This window comes from Macaca fascicularis, chromosome 9, assembly GCF_037993035.2.
Source record: "Macaca fascicularis isolate 582-1 chromosome 9, T2T-MFA8v1.1".
Classification (NCBI taxonomy): Eukaryota; Metazoa; Chordata; class Mammalia; order Primates; family Cercopithecidae; genus Macaca; species Macaca fascicularis.
Window position 1 is genome coordinate 139,132,994 of NC_088383.1, and position 22,720 is coordinate 139,155,713.

General features: G+C 40.5%; 1 protein-coding gene across 2 annotated transcripts in view; it reads left to right on the top strand.

Moving 5' to 3' along the window:
• GLRX3 (glutaredoxin 3) overlaps positions 1–16,032 on the top strand; it is a 43,944-nt gene extending 27,912 nt beyond the window's left edge. For both annotated transcript variants that reach the window (XM_045361754.3, XM_005566755.5), the window contains 7 exons: positions 3,137–3,309; positions 3,547–3,608; positions 5,763–5,820; positions 7,902–7,954; positions 11,753–11,792; positions 11,880–11,972; positions 15,765–16,032. In XM_045361754.3, coding sequence (XP_045217689.2) covers positions 3,137–3,309; positions 3,547–3,608; positions 5,763–5,820; positions 7,902–7,954; positions 11,753–11,792; positions 11,880–11,972; positions 15,765–15,815 — 530 coding nt within the window. In that variant the 3' untranslated portion in view covers positions 15,816–16,032. The remainder of the gene's footprint in view (positions 1–3,136; positions 3,310–3,546; positions 3,609–5,762; positions 5,821–7,901; positions 7,955–11,752; positions 11,793–11,879; positions 11,973–15,764) is intronic.
• The last annotated feature ends 6,688 nt before the right edge of the window (positions 16,033–22,720 follow it).

Sequence of the window (22,720 nt, forward strand, 5' to 3'; positions counted from 1 at the left end):
GAGATTGAGCCACTACACTCCAGTCTGTGTGACAGAGTGAAACTCCTTCTGAAAACAAAACAAAACAGAACAAAACACATTTCAGAGCCATCTGAAAACATGGTGTTATAGACATTTAATACAAGACAATAAATATTTTGAGATACATATGATTGAACGGTTAGTTTCTTCTTTCAAAGTACTTGTTTTCTATATAATTTTTATAACTACATTTTCAATGGGTTTTTCTGTTTCCTGATATTTTCTGTTACATGTCTTTCTGTCTTACATAGTAAATAGATCATTTAAGAATGTTGCTGTTCTTTAATAAAATACTTAGGATTAATTGGAAAATATTTTTAAACTGTTTTCTTATGGGAACGTAAGTCCCCTGGACCCTCTGCTGTTCCTTTCCGAGCCTGCTTAGTGGAGCGTTGTTTTTGCTCTTCTGCTGGCATTTTAGAGAAGGGTGTAGGCAAAGCCCCCTTTATAAAAGCACTGGCCGTCTCATCTTGTGAGCACGCATGTGGCTGCTCTTTCCTTATTTTGCACTAAATTAGCTTTGAAAGCACTACCTCTGCTAACACCGCTGAACTCCACTGTGGAGTATAACGACGTCTGTTTAGTTGGTCCCCACTTTGCTTTCTGCTAATCAGAAAAACATGAATGAAAAACATTTAAATTTTATATCTAGAAAACCTCGAAAGCCATTTTTAGGGTTTCTGCTGGAGCCCCATTGGACTCAGCCCAGCTCCTGCACAGGTCATGTCTCCATCTTCTTATCCTTCACGTGGGCTCTGCCTGCAGAATTGTATGGTGTGTTATGAGCCTGACATGTAGATAGGGTCTTAGTTGAAAAGAATTGGATTGTCCTTATTCGTGATCCTCATGAAGACAGGAAAATGCTTGTTTTAGGAAGAGTTTCCAGAAGCACTGAAGTATATGTCATCTTAAACAGAATCTTAAATCCTTGAGCAGGTTAATTATTTGGGAATTCTTATAGCTATTTCAGTTAACAAAGCTTTTAGCAAAGCAAAAGGTATTTAAGTCATAGTCAGATATTCCTCCTGCAGTGAGAGTCATCCAACCCGGCTCTTACTTTTAAATCAGTATCAGGCACAAAATCAGGTTTCAAAGATGTTTTTTAGGGTTTATTGTTAGGTAGTGATGAGATGCAGTGTTAGGCACCTATTCACATCATGAGTAGAAATGACTGGGGGTGGAAATGGGGATTCTGTGGCAGTTAAACATTACTTTTCTATATTTAAATATTTTTATTGCATGCATGCATTTTTCTTAAAAAAAAGTGTGTAAATATTTTGTTACTAGAATAAAGCCTTCTTGCCATCTTATCCTGAAGCATAACATTTCTAGTCTGCCACTTTAACCCTTAAAAATGAAACACTACCAATCAATCTTCCTAGTCTGCATGTAATTGCCTAAAGCTAAAATAAAGCTTTTTCTCAGCCAGTTACAGTAAAAATGAGTTAATATATTGGCAACAGAATAACCATCAGCAATCAGCCGTTAGCCGTTTACTAATGAACTCCCAGATGAATAAAAAAATTTCAGAATCAGTGTTTTACTTCAGGCTGTACATGAACTTCACACTTCAGATGTAGAAAAAGCAACTTACATGCTATACAAATAAATACTAGTGCTTCATCTCAATAAACTGCAGATTTGGAAAATGTTTGGAGCTCACTTGTAGATCCATGTTTTAATAGTAAATATGATTTTGGGTGACATCAGTAAAACCCTTTCTTGCAATTAATCTTATATTGAATTTTATGGTTTGATTTTGTTTAAAAACAATTGCTGATACTGCTAAGTCTTTTAGAAATTTTGAATCTGAAGAATAGGTTCTTTTCCAGTGAATTATAACTGTGTTTGAGAAGAAGAATGAGGCATGAAAGAGTAGGGCCCTACAAAGTACTGGGAACAATGGAGAAGAATTAGCTTATGGAAAGAAAAATACTTTTTTTTTCCAGACTAGGCTAATAGGTTTATAAAAGACTGATATTCACACTCTTATTCTTCAGTTCTAATGTCATAATAAGATGATGTCAAAAAAGTACAGAATAAAAATGTGTCACAAAAGTATAATAAAATCATGGAACATAAAATTGTCACTATAGTGTAGTAAAAAAAATTACATTACATACTTTAGGGAATGTAAATAGTTTTAAAAAAGAAACTGTCAAGTTATGACATGAGAGAGAATACCGTCAATCTATTGATGGTTCATATATAACAACAGAGAAGATAGCTTTTAAAATTCAATGTACTGTGTGTGTTTCAGACTACAGGAGAACACAAGCCTTCTTGATTTTTAATTTATCCTACTTAGAGATAGTGAAGATTGAGAACTACCGAAGTGGGAACTCAGGAAGTAGTAAAATGGCAGTAGAAACGAAACAGCATTGGGTTTTTAGTATAGTCAAGTAGTAGTTAAAAATAACAATTGTAGAATTTTTTCCTCTGCCCAGAATTGATTCTTGTAGGTTCACAACAGGAAGGCTGGGAGGGACTGTCCAGAGCGTCAGGTCTCCTGATTACTAGGAAAGTGCTGAGCGGAGGCCACCCATGGCCTCATCATGTGTCACCTTGGTGGGTGGAGGGAGCAGGTGTCAGATTCAGATTTCTGTTTTTTTTTTAAAGACAGGGTCTTGCTCTATCACTCAGACTGAAGGCTGGAGTGCAGTGACAATCTCATAGCTTGCTCCAACCTCAGACTTCTGGTCTCAAGTGATCCTCTTACCTCAGTCTCCCCAGTCTCTGGGATTATGGGTATGCACCATCACCCTCAGGTCTCTGCTTTTTGGCTAGTGCTATTTCTTCTGTGACAAAAAATGTCCATGATATTGAAGAGTAACTTTAATAAATACACACACCACTTTTTTTTTTTTAATACTCACAATTGTGTCAAAAAGTTAAGTCATATCTGAGTGTGTGATATGGTTCAAGGTCAAATAAGGGGATCCAGGAATTTATTTTCTGTTTGTATACTATTCAGCCATGCTAATTAAATCACCAGCAAAATAAGGCAGGCGTCTATGTCCATTAGATGATGTGTATGCTGAACTAATGTATTATCATGTGTACATGTTTTCGAGAGAGAGAAGCTAAGTGCTTTATTTTCTTTTTTTGTGTACAGGTTTCAGCAAGCAGATGGTGGAAATTCTTCACAAACATAATATTCAATTTAGCAGTTTTGATATCTTCTCAGATGAAGAGGTTCGACAGGGACTCAAAGCCTATTCCAATTGGCCTACCTATCCTCAGCTCTACGTTTCTGGAGAGCTCATAGGAGGACTTGATATAATTAAGGTTAGAATTGAGAAGTCTGTGCTTTGTAAATAAATTCCATTTAGAGCATACTTTTTAAAGTGTGATAAATCTAAGATACAAATTTCTTATGAATCTATATTTACTAATAAGAACCTGCAATGAATACACAATATTTCTGATTAGTTGATTGATCAATAAGCTGTGTTATGGTGTGATCAAGGAGATTTATGTTATAATAATTTTTTTTTATAAAACTGACATGTGTGCTTATTTTAGGACCTAGAAGCATCTGAAGAACTAGATACAATTTGTCCCAAAGCTCCCAAATTAGAGGAAAGGTAAGTGTTTTGGAAAGTTTTAAATAGTCTGTCATTTAATATGTTAAAAATATTTTAAAGTCCTCAGGTTTTGCATTGCTCTTTCTGTGTAGAAATCAAGGATTTGGTATTTGTATGCCAGAGGTCATAATTTCATTGTTTAGTCAAACTAGCCATGCAAACTTTGGCAAATCTAATTTGGATTGGAGAAATTTTAGCACCAACTTAATGATCATGTGGAGGACCTTCTTTGCTTTTATAGAAATGTCATTGTTTCTGTGGAACAACCAAATTTTGCTTACCTCTCTGCATTTCAGAGCCAGGGTCCAGTTGTCTTGTCACTGCTCCTTGGCGTAACCTCAGCACACTCTTGTTTTCCTGGGTGCAGCCTTGGTGACTGCTGCGGGTGCTGCCCCAACGCCAGAGCACTGAGTGACAAGTGGTGAGTGTGAAAAGCTCATCACCTCGCAACAAGCTTTGGGCACTTCTCATGGCCTTTCTAGACCAGGAGAACTTACATGAGCAGGTTTTGGGGCTGTGAAACATGTATTTGTTTTGTCAAGGATCTCACTTGGCTTTTGGAGAAGTTCTCTTACAGAAACGTTGGACTTTGGTGTATAAGGCAACTTAATAGGATTTTTATTGCAGTAAATGTGAATTAATATAGAACTTTAAAGAGGAACTTACTATATCAGCAATCAGCCATTCATAGGTTGGGGCTGGAGATTGTAAGATAAACCTTCCTTTGGTAATTTTTTTTTGCCATGTAACATCTTGAGAATTTCTAAAAGTGTGTAATAATAATAATTACCTCATTTGTCTGTTGTTAATTAATAATTTCTATAAATAATGTTCCATTCCACGTATATAAGGCTGATCTTTGAGTACTGCATTCTGTCCTGTGGTTTGTACCATTTTCTGCGTTCTTCGTGAGAGAGTGATGCTCCACATCCCTTTGTTGACTCTGGGCGTCTTCATGTGTGGTTCTTGCCTGTAGCCTGGTGATGCCCATGGCCCATGGAGGCTGTGTGTTCTCCAAGGACAGCTGTGCTTTTTATATGCTTGTATTCGCTGTTCAGTTGATTTTCCTTCTCTGCTGAGTACACTTGCTGCTGTTAATGGCCTTGTCTCCATTGGGCCTTTGTTTTCCTAAATGTGCTGTTTCTAAATCTGTGCTTGCGGACACTGAAAGGTAACTGGCTAGAATTATGTAGAAAGTAAAATTCAGCATATTTTGAGTAATAATTTAAAGGGCTCCTAGTGAGCAGAGTGCAGGAAGTGGAGTTCATGGACTTGTGACGTGTATTTTGGCAGTACATTGTGAGCTGTGGTTCCCTGTATCCAGGTGGCTGGGTTAGTTATTGGGTTGTCAGGGTCAGCATCGTATTCCTGTATCCATTCATATTTTTCTGAACTTGAGCTAATCCCACTCGGTTGGCAATGTAAGTGATACAGCTTTGTGCATGATTTATGCATTTCATTTGGGATTCGTTTATAAGGAGATTTTTGAGCCTTGAATTGGGAGAACATGGTGGCGTGACCCCATGGAGCTTAGGTTCTTTAGTGACCTGTCGTCCCAACACTGACTTTTCCTGAGATTTGTGACTAAACTTGTGGCTGTATACAGATAATTAAAATTTCTGATAACATATTAGATTATGATGTTGGCAATACTGTATAAAATATAATGTTAAGATGAAAGTATTTGATTTTAGCATCTGGCATTAGTTGATGTTCTGAGGTTTAATGCTGTCACCCTGCAGTCTGACCTTGTGAGCTTTACACGTGTACAGTGGTGTGCAGCATCATGATGGAAGATGGTGCTCACAAGATCTAGTTCTGGAAGTTTTGGATGGGCTTAATATATAGGCCCCTTATTGAACAATTCCTTACTGAATTGGTTGTTATTATTATTTTTTTATTACTGTGAGTTGATGGGCTTAAATTGCAACTTGAAGGAACATTCTTTGCCTTAAAAGCCATATTGTGTTTTACAGTGGCTTAGGGAGAGAATGAAATCAAGGAAAATGTCAACGCATTTGCTTGTTTAATACCACTCAAAGCTGTGAACTGTCATCCTGCCATCCCTCAAATATGCATGTTACTCACGAAGCGGAGGAAAAGTGGTGTTGCATAATTGAGCTGAGCCGTTTTATATCAATTTTCTCTCTTTAGGCTCAAAGTGCTGACAAATAAAGCTTCTGTGATGCTCTTTATGAAAGGAAACAAACAGGTAAAGAACTCAAAAATGGTTTTATTTGTAATTTCTTTTGATGTTAACATCTGCAACAAGGGGACAGTTAAATCTCTTTTTCCTAGCTTTAGCTAATGAAGCTGTAGCGGTATCAGGAAGTTATCCAGGCCTTAATTGGTGCTTACGGAGATCAAACAAAGTAATCTACATTTTGCTTGACTTTATCATCAACATCTCAGTGGGGTGCATTTCTTTCTGCTGCCAAACTTTGTCAGCTAACGTGGTCAACACTGTTAACACTTTACTGGTTGTATGAGTTGTTATTTCATTATCCTTTGTTGGAGTTTGTGGACTGCTGGAGTGTGCAGCTGAGTCACTGGACTTCCTGAATGCAGGGAACCTGGTCGTGCTTGGGTTTGCACCCCTAGATCGTCCTTTTGTGACAGTGGAGGAGCAAACCCTGGCTGTAGCAGGTGTGCTGTGTGTTGTGTTTGATGAATGAGTGAAATGGTCAGCAATTCTCATTTGTAATGGGATGGTTCTTGTAGCTTTTTGACGAAAGTGCATATTGATTGTGCGTCATTTTGAATATCAAGTTTGATAGATTACTTCCACTAATAGTTTGAGCAGAACTAATTTTCTTTCAGATTGAGATCAGAGTGGTAATTTCCAGAAACCAGCCATACACATTTATGCCATATTTTGTAGTTTTCATAGCAATTGAACCTCTATTTAATTCTCAATCAGTTGTTGAAGTAGGCAGGGTTGGACAGAGTTTGGCCTATTTTAGAGATAAAGAAACCAAAGCTTTGAAAGGTGAGGCTGTTGGAATAAAGAAACTGCCTCACTTGTTAGCCAGATGCACTGGGCAAGTGACACAGAGAACCACTTTGCCACTTTGCTCATTGGGAAAGGGACTCAATACTTCTTCACAGGGCAGACTCTGGTTGCCATAACTAGTGTGTAAGTTACATAACTAGTATAATGAAGCTAATTAGTTAACATAACTAATTGGTTAATATAATTAGGTAATGAAAGTAACAGTAACAAATAAAATGTTAATATAAATTTCAGCATTTTGGAATCACTAGGTTAGATCCTAAATTCTTTGGTTTTGCTTCAGTGTATTGAAACAATAGAGGAAGTTAATAATTCCTAGTAATGATAAAGTGACATTTTTTTCTTATTCTTGGTAATTGTTTAAGCGGATATTTATTCTCAAAACTGTTTTTTTCTGGAAACCTAGAAAGTTTTAATACATTTTGGAAACAGTGTTATTAGGGCTATTAAAATGTTTACATGGTACCGTATCTTTTCCACAAGATTGCTGGAATTTGGAGTCCTGTGGCATGAAAAAAGCTTAAGATTTTCATAAACTCAAAAAAGTGTTAGTATTCTGTAATGTAAAAATAAATGAGGCCGGGCGTGGTGGCTCATGCCTGTAATCCCAGCACTTTGGGAGGCCAAGGCAGGTGGATCCTGAGGTCAAGAGATCGAGACCATCCTGGCCATCATGGTGAAACCCCATCTTTACTAAAAATACTAAAAGTTAGCGGGTGTGGTGGCGTGCGCCTGTAGTCCCAGCTACTCTGGAGGCTGAGGCAGGAGAATTGCTTGAACCTGGGAAGTGGACGTCACAGTGAGCCGAGATTGCACTCCAGCCTGGGCGACAGAGTGAGACTCCGTCTCAAAAAAAAAAGAAAAAAAAAAAGGAGTCAGAGTCCAGTTGGAAATGGGAAAATAATTGTCATAATCATTGCAAAAAGACTAAGTGAGTTAAGATCATTTTGCATGAGTGAAGTGAAGAATGAACTGAAATCTTTGTAGAAAATCTAGGTTTCACTTAGAGGAACTTTTTGACCACAGAGATTATAAACTGTTGGAACACATGTCATCTCAAGTGGTTACAAACCAAAGTAAGTCTGTGGGTCACGTGTGCCTGGGTTGATGTGCAGATGGTTCGTACTTGAAGAAGGGATTAGCAGAAGCTCTGCTAGCTGAGTGAAAGCAGTGGCAACCACGATGGACAAGTGCTGTGCTGATTGACAGAGTTTTAGGTACAACCATGCTGCTTGGGTCATATAAAAAATGTAATCTTTACAAATTTTTTTTTCATCTAGGAAGCAAAATGTGGATTCAGCAAACAAATTCTGGAAATACTAAATAGTACTGGGTATGTAAATGTTGTTTTCAGATGTCCCAGAGAAGGAAGGAAATACCCTTTGCCACCACTCTCAGGAAGATAGAATTGGAATTAAGCTTTCGTAAAGCTTTCCCAAATCCTTTCATCATTCTACAGTTGTATGCTATTTGTGGAAAGATTTCTTTCTCAAGTAGTAGTTTTTAATAAAACTACAGTACTTTGTGTATTTCTTTTCACTGTGTATATTTCTACTGATCTGATCTCACTGTTGATGTTGCTTTCCAAAGATGTGTGTTGCATAATACAGTGGATCTGAATTTATTATTGCTTATAAAACACATTTGATGGAATAGGAGTACTGGTTTTTCATTATGGTTAAAAATGAAACCAGCTGTGGATTTCAAAACACAGTGTATTCTAGATCATCTGCTATCCATGCTGATTTTTATTGCACAAGAATTAGGTTTGAACTTTTGAGCTGGACCCCTCAGCAAACTAGAGTGTATATTGTTCAGTATTTCTTTGGAAACATTTCATTAATGTACTTGTCTTACAGAAATTTCTGGACCTTAGTAAAAAAAATAAAGTTAAACTTTTAAAACTCAAAAAAAAAAAAAAAAAACCCAAAAAATTCCAACCTGGCCAGGCGTAGTAGCTCACGTCTATAATCCTAGCACTTTGGGAGGCTGAGACAGGAAGATTGCTTGAGCCCAGGTGTTTGAGACCAGCCTGGACAACATAGTGAGACCCCTTCTCCACAAAAAATAAAAAAATAAGCCAGGCATGGTCACATATGTCTGTGGTCCCAGCTGCTTGAGAGACTGAGGTGGTAGGATCACTGGAGTCTTGGAGGGTGAGGCTGTAGTGAGCCGTGATTGCACCACTGCACTCAGCCTGGGTGACAGAGCAAGACCCTGTTTCAAAAAAAAGAAAAAAATATTTCAACTTTTCCGTTCTGCCACTGGTGCTTCTCAGTTGTAATGTCTATATCCATAAATATTTGTATCTTTTCATTATTTTTGCTGTATTATTTTATGAATGCCTTAACTTAGACCAAAATAGTATTTTCTGGCCAGTGTCAACCTATTAGTAACATAAAGGAGGTCCTTAGGCAACCTTTGGAATAACTATTTGTCTACTTTCCCAGAGGAAGATGTGTAACTGAGTCCTCACCATGCATAAATATATTTCAGGGAGAACATATTATAGGTAGTTTTTAATTTTTCTCAAATATCCTAGTTGCTAAATAATACAAAAAGCTGAGGGGTGCATATTAAGGTCCATTACCTGGATCTGAGAGGTGTAACGCAAGTTAAATTGCAGTGCTCCTAGTTTTAATGTGCTCAGTGGTGAAGCTGTCAGGTAAGAACACTGCCATTGATTTTTGTGGTTAAAAACAAAAGCACTTATTTGGAGATATATAGCACATGTTCTGTAGGGTTTGTCAAATATTTTTGTTTATTTCTCATTATTTCATAATTGCATCTTTTAAAAATCATATATTCTAACTGTAACTTTAAATTACTTTAAAGTAATCTTTGATATACTTCAAAGATCTATTGAAAATCGTCAGTTGAATAGCACATGCTGAATACAATTTCAGGGACATAAAAATAATATGGGGCCAGGCACAGTGGCTCACACCCGTAATCCCAGCACTTTGGGAGGCCGAGGTGGGCTGATCACTTGAGGTCAGGAGTTCGAGACCAGCCTGGTGAACATGATGAAACCCCGCCTCTACTAAAAATACAAAAATTAGCCGGGTGTGGTGGCACATGCCTACACGCCTATAATCCCAGCCACTCAGGAGGCCAAGGCTGGGAGAATCACTTGAGCTCAGGAGGTGGATTTCAGTGAGCTGAAGCCAAGCCACTGCACTCCCACTTGGGTGACAGTGAGACTCTGTCTCAAAAAAAAAAAAAGATGTGGTTGTTTTCTTCAGATTATTATGACATTTTATAGAGGCAAGTACAGTGAGTGTATTGTGATGGTAACTTCCAGCCTGTTCCTTTCTTCACTCCTGCCCTGGGCCATACAGTGGGGGCTGGCTTGTTTTTGGTCATTTTGCTTTTTCTTTGTCAACCCTCTGCTGCAGCCCCACAGTGAGACACACACAGTCCATCCTTCCCTAAGCAGCACCAGGTTCCTCAGGTGTCTTCTGAGCCGACACACTGGGCCTGACCCAGCTCATGTCTGTGGTAGAACATCTTGGTAACTTGGCTTTCTGTCCCATATCTGTCTGATCTCCATTGTATTGAAAGCACCCTGTTGTCGCAGAGAGCAGGAGGCTACTTTGGGAGAGAATGACTCCCAGCTCTGGACTTGCTAAGCATGATTGGCTCTAGGATGAGTGAGGCCATCCAGGACCTCAGCTTCTTTTAACGTGAACAGACCATGCTCTTGTTTGGAGTCAAAGTATGTGGAGAAAACTCCTTTTTACTTTTTCTCATTTCTTATCTTTTCCTTTAGTAGCCAAAATACACATGCATGAGTGGCTGAGAACCAAGTGTATATTGAGGTTTGAAAGGTACCCTTTATGAATAACTCTTAGGAAGTGTATTGACTGTTAGGACGCCACATACATACACTTGGGCCCAGTGCTTCCTGGATCCTTTATGAATAGTTTTATAACTCATTGTTTTTATCACAGTATTAAGAGATCTGCCACCTTTAGTTAGTTCAGCTTGAACAAAGACTTACATTGGGTTTTTAAAAAAACATTAGGTTTACATTGGGGTCCTTTTTTGCTCTTCTTTCAAACATTCCTTTTTTGGTAATTGCTTCTGATTTATCCTGTCATTTAGTTTTTTGTTTTTTTTTTTTACTGTTCCCTGCACCATAGACAGTTTCCTTGGGAACTTGTTTACTAAATAAACAAGATTTCCCTGTGATGGTTTCAGTTTTATGGAAAGTCTAGTTTTTTTTTACATGTAGCATTTTCTTTGACCACCTTTGGGAATTGCACCTGTACCCTCAGGCACCCTGCAAGGATTTAGGCATACATGCTTGCTAATACCTGACCACCTAACGGTGAAATCACTCTGAGTAGATACAGTTGGACATTCATGCAGTGATTTTTCTTTGTACGAGTAATGTTCATTGTACGGCATAAAGCCACAAAGCTTTCATTGGCCTTTTGTACATTAAAAACAGCGCCCTCTCTGAAATAAGTTTAAGTGTGGAAAGCATGTCTCCTGCTAAGGTGGAGGGAACTGGCAGCGTGGTTGTCATCTGGCTGCTGAGCCCTCCAGCCTCCGTCCACAAGCACTACTACTTCCTGCTCCACGGGCAGCTTCCAGGAGGTTAAGAAGCAGCAGCTGGGGGTGGATTAGATATTAGAAGTGGATGAGAGTGTTCAGTTAATGAAGGCTTGTGCAGATGGGGATGTGGGTCTGACCCAGGGGTTGGCAAGTTGCAGGTGGCTGCCCATTTTTGTAAATAAATTTATATTGGCACATAGCCACATCCCTTCATTTATATGTTGTCTGTGGCTGCTTTTGTGCTGCCCAGCAGAACTGAGCAGTTAAAACAGAGACTGGCCTCTAAAGCCTGAAGTGTTTACTGTCTCACTCTTTAAGAAGACGTTTCCCCATCCCTGGTCTAACCCAATATTGTCTGGAGAAAAATCTAGATAAAGTCGTATCTTGGAATGACTAATTCTGTGTAGTACCAGACAGATTAAGAAGTAAAATCATTTCCATTGGTCTGTAGTACATTTTGTTAGCAACAAAATAGTTTTCTTGATTATTTTAAAAACATCAAATGCATAGAGGTTTTACAATTTGATTTAACTGTATTTCCAGTTAAAATGTCTTCTCTTTCTTCCAGTGTTGAATATGAAACATTCGATATATTGGAGGATGAAGAAGTAAGTTCTGTGTCTGATGTTTCACCTTTGTCTTAGCTTTAATCATAAGGGCCTGACAGGATGGTTTCCGGACTCTTGTTTCTTTAGGTTCGGCAAGGATTAAAAGCCTACTCAAATTGGCCAACGTACCCTCAGCTGTATGTGAAAGGGGAGCTGGTGGGAGGATTGGATATCGTGAAGGTAAGTCAGTTCTTCTGCTCTTCTAAAGAACGGAGAAGACTTTGGTGTGTTTAAAAATGATTTCATATTGAATGGAAACTTGAGAGTTGTTTTTGACTCTTGTTTCCAGCCTGACTCTCAGGCATTTCTAGACCAGTATCACCGTTTCTGTGTGCATAAGTACCCTGCCATTCTCACTGTCCCCACCTGGCAGCCGGTTCTTACTTCCACACCTGAACTAGCCATTTCATCCCCTTTCTGTGGGGTGATCTTACCTGCCACTCAGGGTCCTTGTGAGATCCTGCTTCAGCTCCCAGCCAACAAATTATTTTTTCTTGCGTTACTCACCTGCCCTTGGGTGCATGGACTGACAGCAGTGTGAGGCCTATGGCCCAATGCTGCCCATCCTTGCCACAGAGGCTGAAGATCACTGCCCCTGGTCCCCCGAGAGAAAAAATGTAGGTCGCTTTTTGGTTTTCAGATGTTTGGAAATCTGTTATCTGTTAGATTGTAAGTGTTTTAGAGAAGACACCATTTCTTATGTATCTTGAGTCCTTCCTGATGCTTTGTGTATTTTAGGAGTTCAGTAAATGGTTGTTGGATGAATAAGTGACTTTACTTCTTGCTTGAGTTTTAAATGGACATGACTTTGCTCATATTTAATGTCTAGAATTTAGGGCAGGCCCACCAACTAGCACCTGTGTGCTCCATAGCTCTTTGATTAGCCCAAAACAGTAAACAGAAGCTGTAGCTTTAATATCTACCCACAGGCCCCACTGCACCCCAGGCCCACTGTGGGCATGGTGGTATCGAGGAGGGTGGTAGCCGGGTGGGTATAGAGAGGAGCTAGACAGGAATGTTGGGCAGGAATGCCAGGTTCTGCTCGGGGACAAGAACAAAACTGCCCCAAAAGGTGGGCTGCCGACTGCCCTCAGACCTTCCTCTTGCCTCAGTCCATTAGAGAATTTTCTGTGAGGTCAGATCTTCCGACTTTTTATGTGGAAAACAAATAGCAAGTAGTACTACTTCTAGTTATGTTGTAAAATAAATTTTTTTTTTTTTTTTGAGACGGAATTTCACTCTTGTTGCCCCGCTGGAGTGCAATGGTGCAATCTTGGCTCACTGCAGCCTTTGCCTCCCAGGTTCATGTGGTTCTCCTGCCTCAGCCTCCTGAGCAGCTGGGATTACAGGCGCACACCACCACGCCCCACTAATTTTTGTATTGTTAGTAGAGATGGGGTTTCACCATGTTGACCACGCTGGTCTTGAATTGCTGACCTCAGGTGATCCGCCCGCCTTGGCCTCCCAAAGTGCTGGGATTACAGGCGTGAGCCACCGCGCCCGGCCAAAATAAAAGTTCTTAACACATGCTTTTGTAAAGTGAAGCACTAGCGTACCACTGAAATGACATCAGCACTTTGGACCAATATGTTTTATAGAAACAAAGCTTGAGCTCCATTGACTGCAGAGGCTGTTTTTGTCCTGTGGTGGCCTCTGTTTTGTTTCCTGTGGAGTTCCAGGTTTGATCTCATACTTCTTCAACAAGCCAGTGAGACATTTTTCCTGGGGAACGGTCTCACTCCTGGAGGAAAAATGTTTAAGACTATAGCTCTTGTATAGCCCTGAAGCAGCAAAAACAGATCTGCATTTGTTTCTCCTCCCGTTCCCTCCCTCCCTCCCTTTGTCTCTCTCTCTCTCTCTCTTTCTCTCTCTCTCTCTCTATATATATATATAAAATCTTATTTTTGTAAGACACGAACAGTACTCACACCCCAAATACTCTTGAGCCTGTTCTTGTCTGAATGTTTTATAGCCTGTACCTTAGCCATTGGTAACTCTTGGGAAGATACAATCAATAAATCTCATTTAATTCTAAAGCTAAGCTGCGTGGATAACTTCTTTTTAGTTATATAACAGTGTTATATGATTTTTTTATGTTCACCTGCTAAGAACATACACATTTGAAATGTGTGATATTGTTAACATTTTTCCTTGAGAAGATACATGGAATAGCTCTTTCGATGCCATTTTGATCTGTTTCTTGCAGAATGCAGTTCTTCATGTTCAGTTCAATTAAAAGATGTTTGAAATGGTCTAATCTGGCTGGCCTCTTTGGAGCAAAGAGCATTTGTTTTGTTGAATGAATGACTGAATAATGTTTCGTTACTCAGCCAATCTAGTGTCCTGAGAAAATTGTGAGTTGTTACTGCCTCTGAAGAGTAAACGGTTCACTGCTGCTGTTGCAGAATGTTTGTACTTAACACAGTTTGTTGAGAGAGATTTAGAAGATTTGGTTTGGTTAGGTTTAGATGTTTCACCTGCCGACTCACATTAACAGCAGTGAGGATGGTGAGGACTTCCTTATTTGGCGCACTCCCAGTGTTCCAGGCACACTGCTTTGGTGCTTTAAGAGGCTGCTTCACGTAATCTCCCAAGCAGCCTCAGAGAGCAGAATTCTTCTGTCAGTAGAAGAATGAGGAAACAGAGACATGGAGAGGTCAGGTGAGTTGTCAACCATCCCATCACTAGTAATCCATTGAGTCTGGATCCACCTGAGGGCCACCTGCCCTTGCCCACTCAGCTGCATGGTCCTCTCTCTGCCTCCTTGAGCGTGTGCTCAGAAAAGTCCTGCTCGGTCCCTTGGAGCGGCAGGGTGTCTGCTCGTTGAATAGTAGAAGAAGATCCCTAGACATGACAAAGCCGTCTGGGTTTTGTGTGACAGCATCATTCCTATTTGAATTTCATCCAGAGAGGAGGTCATACGGATTTTAATGGTTTTATTGATTGATGTTTACACTGCTCAGTGATAACCTGAGATGTTATATCATATTAAATGTTTGTTTAAATGAGAAAATTTTATTTATCATGTCTCTCCTTTCAAACTTGGGGTCTATACTCCAGATTTTAAATCTGAAAAACAGGCACAAGGAGCATGGCGCCTGTACTGCAGTTCCAGTCAATCTAGTGGTAGCTCTTTTGATGCCATGTGTGTTTCTGAATTGTTAGGTCTTTTTGATGGTTTCTGCTTTTCCTGAGACAGAGATGTATTGCCAGGTTGGGTTTCAATAGCAAAGCCTGTTTCTTCTCTGTGAGTGGAAGAACGGGAGGGGAACAAGCATCAGATTTGAGTAGGCTTTTAACGTCACACTGCTTTTTTTGTTTGTTTGTTTTTTGTTTTTTTTGGAGACAGAGTCTCACTCTGTCACCCAGGCTGGAGTGCAGTGGGGTGATCTTGGCTCTTGGGTCACTGCACCCTCCACCTCCTGGGTTCAAGCAATTTTCATGCCTCAGCCTCTTAAGTAGCTAGAATTACAGGCACATGCCACCACACCCACCTGGCTAATTTTTGTATTTTTAGTAGGGACAGGATTTCACCATGTTGGCCGGGCTGTTCTTGAACTCCTGACCTCAGGTGATCTGCCCACCTCGACCTCCCAAAGTGCTGGGATTACAGGCATGAGCCACTGTGCCCAGCCTTATTTATTTATTTTTTAAGAGACAGATTTTACCATGTTGGTCAGGCTGGTCTTGAACTCCTGGCCTCAAGCGATCTGCTTGTCTCGGCCTCCCAAAATGCTGGGATTACATTTGTGAGCCACCACACTTGGCCAAGAATACCTTGTTATTTTTTTAACCTGATAGTGTATTCAGGTTTTATGGCACATTTAGTTTGAGAGTGTTAAAAGACTGGAGTTTTAATCCAATAAGTGTTTCTTTTGGTTCTCAGATATACATACAAGCTGTGATTGTTTAGATGTTTCCATCTTTTTATATATGCATATACATATTATTATTGTTGTTTTTCATTTTTAGGAACTGAAAGAAAATGGTGAATTGCTGCCTATACTGAGAGGAGAAAATTAATAAATCTTAAACTTGGTGCCCAACTATTGCAAGAAATATTTAATTACATTGGAAGCAGTTCATGATTTAGTCCTCAGAAATGGACTAGGAATAGAAAATTCCTGCTTACTCAGTTACATGTTTTGTGTATTTCTCAATGTCGTGCTAAATAAATGTATGTTACATTTTTTTTCCCACCAAAAATAGAATGCAATAAACATCTTCAAATTATTAACAATAATTGTATGAAAAAAGTATATCTTTACAGCAATATTAAACATACAGCTACTATAATTAACCCACATTAAATCTCTTTTTCTTAGTACATGAGTATCTTCTAGCAGTTAAGAAAGGCAGTCTTCAGAAAATGGAGAACTGTGGCGGAATGCAGTACACAACAGTATTTAGGACAACTCCTTTGCCAACACAATGGCTCCCCTCGCTGGTGAAAGATCTCTTTACAGCTTAGGAAAAACAACAGAAATTAGTTTCTGATGTCATTGCTGAGCTCGGCACTGGTTAAATTTCAGAGGCAGTGTAGGATGTCTGCAGGTTTAGACTCTCATTTCACAAGGCACCAGTAGTGAATTATCAAGAAACATTTCAGAGGAAAATGATTTCTCATTGAATATGATACAACAAGCACTTTTTCATAAGGTCTAGAAGAGTGGGTAGTCATGACAAAGAATGGAAAAGTATTGTCATTTGTTGTAAGCATCACTACTTTTTTTTTTTAATTTTTTTTTTTAAGACGGAGTCTGGCTCTGTCACCCAGGCTGGAGTGCAGTGGCACGATTATGGCTCACTGCAGCCTCGACTTCTCGGGGCTTAGCGATCCTTCTGCCTCAGCCTCCTGAGTAACTGGGACCACAGGCTGCCACCACCATGCCTACCTAATTTTTTTATTTCTTGTAGAGATGAGGTCTCCTGCTTCAGCCTCCCAAAGTGCTGGAATTTACAGGTAGGACCACCACACTTGGTCCTCTTGTTTATAATAAACATTGATTTGGTCTTTCAAGGTCCTTTGGTCCTCCTATTGAGAACAGTTTGAAGTCCATGAAAATTTTAACAGTATTTTTGATCCTGAATCTAACATATATGAGAAATAGTTGCTTCACTAGGCTTCCACAAGCAGGCTTCAAATGGGATGGCTAAATTCACCTCATGGGTCTTAGTTTTTTTTTGATATATGAAGTTTTAGTTTTTTTTAAGTTTTTTTTGATATTTTAATATATGAAGAGAATGTGTTCTTCTCTTCATATATTACCCCACCCTGTTTAGGCAGTTAAGATGCTGGCACTGTCTGGTGGTGATAAGGAAAGGGAAGCAGAAGTCAGTAATTCAGACAAGAATAAACAGGATGAAATGCGTCTATTCCTAGGCCTAGGTAAGATTAGCCCACCACCTGCACACTGTTGCTGTCTCTTCAGCTCAGGCTGTTTTTCTCTGTTTTGATTGTGTAAGGAGTAGAGTCTATATTTGTGTGTGACAGAGGCTGGTCTGTACAAGTCATAAAGCTCAATGAGGCCTTGCTTCCTGCTAGGTGTTAGGATGCCTATGGTGGTGGATTTTCTTGGCATTCTGTGTAATTAAATAAGGCTCTTTAGAGCATTGGTCCATGACAACTTCCTTGTTTCTATTTAAAATGAAAATCATTGTATAAATAAAACTTTTTAAATGCAGATACAAATAGAATTTTAACTGAAATTTTATGAAGCCATTGGCTGCAGGGATGTGTGTGTCATGGAGGAGGGCTCCGTACTTTTTTTGTATACTTAAATCATTTGCATACTGCTTTTTCTTTAAGTGCCAACTGTCCTAGTATATTTTCTAAGTCAGCTTTTAACTTCACTTTATCCTAAGCAAGAATATCTTTGCCATCACAGATTCAGTAAGCCCGTTTTTTTCTAATGCACATACAAATAAATAAAATGCACAACTTTCAACATAAATGGCTACCTCCAATTTAGGAAGCACTGTTCTGGCCAGAGGCCATTGCTCTGATAAGGTCATGTGGTTAGTGCATTTTAGGAAGACCTCCTTTCCTTTGGTTGACTCCTGTAGGACATAAGATACCAGTGACATTATCCTTTGTTGAGCCATCCTGGTTTGAGTCAGGATGAGTGTTGAGAGTTTTTGGGGAGTTGCCCCTGTGTCCTATATGAATTTATCCTCTTAAATTCTGGTGGTCATTGGCTCCGCTGACTCCAGGTAAGTTGGGGTGACAATGCAGCATATTTCTATTTTCTAGTTGTTTTTGGCCAGACATGGAGAAGGTCAAGAGATCTTGTTCATGCAAGCAGACTTATGGCCATTCGTAATCTGATTTTATTAGTGTATTTTAGAAAGTAAAGTAAGATTCTTGAGCCCAACTGAACTTCCCCTATTGAATTTTCTAACAAAAAGAGAGTTTGTGTATGGGTTTATAATTGAGCCTGCTCTTGTAGAAATGTTTTATCAGAATTGAAATCCTCTCTGATCCTCAAATTCTAGAGACAAAGTTTTTTTCTGAATTTGAGAAATCTGTTCAGTTCACAAGGAAAGGTGACAATGTGACATTTGGATGTTGTCCCACACGTGAGGCCTTGTTGGGTGCTTATGGTGGGAGGGACCGTTCAGGCAGGTTTTGTATGGAGAGTTTTCATGTCTGGACACATTTCTGTCCTGAGAAGCACTGCTATGCTTTTGGGAGCATGGACCCAGGCCAGAGCCTGTGGCCAGCTCTGCCTGCCCTCCCTTTCTCGGCCTGCTCTGTTGAGTCTGTAGTGGTGCTTCGGGTGGCATCCTGCCAGGTTAAAGCTGCATGGTGCTTAGGATAGAGCTGGTGCTGTGGGGAGGCTCTCAATGTTGGGGGCTGCCATCTGTTTGCCTGTTAACTCTTAGAAACCAAACCTCACATGTCAGAATTTCCTTTCTAGAAGAGGCCGGTTGAATAGGAACCAGAAAGGCCCTCATACAGACAGAGCTGTTCACTCCTCCTGACTTGTGTGTTTGTGCCTTCTTTGTAGGAAGGCTTCTTAGGGAATTGGTATCTGTTTAGGGGAAATAAGCCTGCAGGAATGAACTTTTTTTATTTTTAAATAAAAACTCTTGATCAAAAATGGAAAGGAAAACTAAAACCAATGAAACAGGTTAGGTAGTTTGTGGAATTCTCCTTTGCAGGTGAGGGGAGAAAGCAGCTCTCTCAAGGGCACAGCTACAGGTTGGGAGCTGGGGCTTCCATCCAGGGTCTGGGACACCCACACCTTAGGCTTGCCCCTCCCGGGAGGCCTCCCCCTCAGCTGTGTGGGATGCAGTTGCCTTTTTACCTGTGATGAGAAACTGGTGAATTGCCAGGATTCTGGCTCTGGCTTCAGTCTGCCCCTTTCCTGGGGATTAGAGGGCATTAACCCTACTTCCTACAGCCGAGCAGCTCTTCCTCATGACTCTGTTTTCTAAACTCCGGGGGTTGACTGATTTGAAGACTGCCTTGTTGATGAATGTGTTGAAACTTGCTATCATAATGTAAATGCTCCTTATTAAAATAACAGGACCTGGTGGGTTCAGTTGCCTTGCCCACGTGTGACTTACATGCTTTTGCTTTTTTTTTGTTGAACACTGAGCCTTGCAGAAGCATCAGGAAGTCCACCTTGGTCTCACTGGATTGATCATCAAGAAGGAAGGAGAAAAATTATTGCCATTTTCATTCTTTACAAAAATGTCATAAGTCTACTGAGGAGTAGACTAAAAAATAGCACGTTTTTATAATTAGAAAGTCTCATTTTATTAACTTAGAAAATGTTTAATCTCTGAAACAACTGTAATACATTTTAAGCACTTGGTAATCATGATCTGTCGTATTGGAAAGAATTATACAAATAAGACCTATCGTGACAGTCAAAAGTTAAAAGCTTAAGATTGCAATATGAAACATGATTTCTGGTTTAGTTTTTAAAGTAAAATCAGCTTTCTTTTCCTTCCTATCTTTTTGTTTGTTTGTTTGAGACAGGGTCTCCTCTGTCACTCAGGCTGGAGTTCAGTGGTGCAATCATGGCATGGCATCCTTGACCTCCCAGGTTCAAGATCCTCCCACCTCAGCCTCCTCAGTAGCTGAGATGACAGGCATGTGCCACCATGCCCGGCTGTGTTTTGATTTTTTTTGTAGACATGAAGTCTCACTCTGTTGCCCAGGCTGGTCTCAATCTCCTGGGCTCAAGTGATCCTCCCACAGTGTTGGGATTACAGGCCTGAGCCACCATGCCCGGCCTAAGATCGGTTTTGTTAAATTTGACAGTTGCGACTTTTCAAAAAGTAAACCTTTCTAAAGTAATTTGATTTTTTGCAGATGAATTCTTGTTTTATACACATTTCAGATGTTGAGTTGGAGGACCTAGACCCTTCCCTTTTTGTCTAGTCACATTTCCTCATGGCCATCCACTGATCATTGAATCAGTGTAAACATGGACAGTTTCTCTTGAGTCTTTGGGTCTTCATTTCTGAAGGCCCCTGTGTCACGTAAGACTTAAATAAATCTTATGGTTTTCTCTTGTTAATCTCTTTTGTTATAAGAGTGTCGGCTGTGCCCCTTGTGATGGATGAGGAAAGGTATTCACCTTTCCAAATCAGACACAAGCTGCAGTAGCTTCCTGATGCCTTATTCACCAGGATGGGTAACTTTAAAGAGAAGTTTTATAACTGGCATCCCATTCTAGTTTCAGAGTCTTGGGGGCTTTTTTCTTACAGCTTTGTCTGATATTTAGAGACATTCAGATTCAGAAGAAATGAGTTCAGTTAGCTCATGGGCTGGGCACATGCACTGTCACTGAAAGCAGCAGAATACCTTGAAGGAGTCTTCGTGCACTTAGGTCACTGTAAGGTTCTAGGGCTAGGAGTGGGGATTCGAACCAGGATCCCTCAGTGCAGCCCCAGTGCTGTACTTGAAGCCTCATGCCACACTGGCCTTTGAGGTAGCACACTGCGTTAGTGAGTGGAGTTGCCCAAGTCTGGGGCTTCTGAAATGACCTGGTATTTTTACCTTCCTGTTAGAAATGATGTGGCTTTTACAAATTAAGTGCCAGGCTGGGCACAATGGCTCATGCCTGTAATCCCAGCACTTTGGGAGGCAGAGGCGGGTGGGTTGCTTGAGCTCAGGAGTTTGAGACCAGCCTGAGCAACATGGCGAAACCTCATCTCTACAAAAAATAAAAAATTAACTGGTCATGGTGGTGTGCACCTGTAGTCCCAGCTACTTGGGGAGCTGAGATAGGAGGATTGCTTGAGCCCAGGAGGTCAAGGCTCCAGTGATGGTGCCATCGCACCCCAGCTTGGGTGACAAAATAAGAGCCTGTCTCGGGGAAAAAAAAAAATTGCGAGGACCTGCACATTTTGACTGAAAAAGACCTGTTCTTCCCACGGTCATTCATCTTGTCATTGGTTGTCAGTGGTACAGTGTTAATTTAATCTTTTCTCAAAAAATCAAGTTTTGTTTGAGGCAGTTACAGATTTCCGTATGAACTCCTAGAGAGCCTGCCCTTGTTCGGGGTTGCCTGGGGGATGCCTGCATGTGGTCCAAGGTGAGGTAAGCGTTTCTCTGCCCCTTGTCTCCCAGCCTGCTGTCCCCAGGAACGAGTTCCCTAACTCCTAGCCCTGTCGTTGAGCCCAAGCTTGTAACCTGGATATGGGAGCCGTCTATTTAGGACGAAGGCATGTATGGTAATTTGTAAAGGCATTAAAATAGATTTTTATGCTCTTGTCCTATGTTTTGTGCTTAAAAGGAAGAGCCCCGATATAATGGAGAAAAGCCAGAAGGAGCTTGGATGCCCTCGAGAACCCCGTCACCTGTCTGTAGGGGCAGAAAGGAGGATACCTTTCTTCACCCATCACAAGGGGCACAGCCAACACTCCTTTAATAGATTACCAAGGAAAAGTATAAAATTTATGTAAAGACTTAGGTGATACAGGAGGCTTCAGAAATAAAGACCCAAGAGAAACTGCATGTTCACACTCAGATTCAATGAAGAGTGGGTGGCCATGCAGAAATGTGATTGGACAGAAGGGAAGAATCTAATCGTAGACTGGATGGGAAAACCTTGCCCCCTGTGTAGCATTCCTTCCTTCCAGGTACAGGACAGGGCCCTTCTGGGATGAAGGTCTGGGAACACTTTCAGATAAAGTACTATGGAGGATGTTTTTGTGGCCGGCTCCTGTAGTGGAACGCGGGTCCGGCTGCTCGCCAGTTACAGAGTCCAGTTGACAAGAGCAAGGTCTGGTAGAAAGAAAATGACGGTTAACCAGAGCTAGTCATGGGGATATGGCTAGATTCCCACCCAAAGTAACGACTTTGAATTTCTGGGGAGAAGGCAAGGGTTTAGAAAGCGGGGACAGGAGGGGACTTGAAATGGGAGGCGTGCAGGGGTTGTGCTGAGTACAATGTGTGTCTTGTTCTGGTGGCTGTCCTGGGCCTCAGTCCACCTGGAGTATGGGTTGGCATCATCTCAACGAGTGGCCAGATTTGACTGCCCACCTTGAGGTAAGCTCTGGGATTTTGCAGCTGTGTTTCCACGCTCGGTCTGTCATAAGATTAGCCCCTAGAACTTCGAAATAAGCACGTAATTAGAGACTAGCTCACAGACACATGTGAAGAGGGTATACGGTGAGAAGGGGGAGGGGTATGGAGTCTATTTTAAGATTAAGGGAAAAGGCTTCTGCAATTTGCTTTAAGGTTATGTCTCAGTACTAAAGAAAAGGGAAAAAAAAAAGTTTAAAAATGCATTTTGAAGTTAAGCTGCTCAGTTACACTCCTACACAAAGGCCAGGGAAGGTGAGAGTCATATTTCTAGGTTTTTTTTTTTTTTTTTTTTTTTTTTTTTTCTTGAGACAGAGTTTTGCTCTTGTCCCCCAGGCTGGAGTGCAGTGGCGTAATCTTGGCTCACTGCAACCTCCACCTC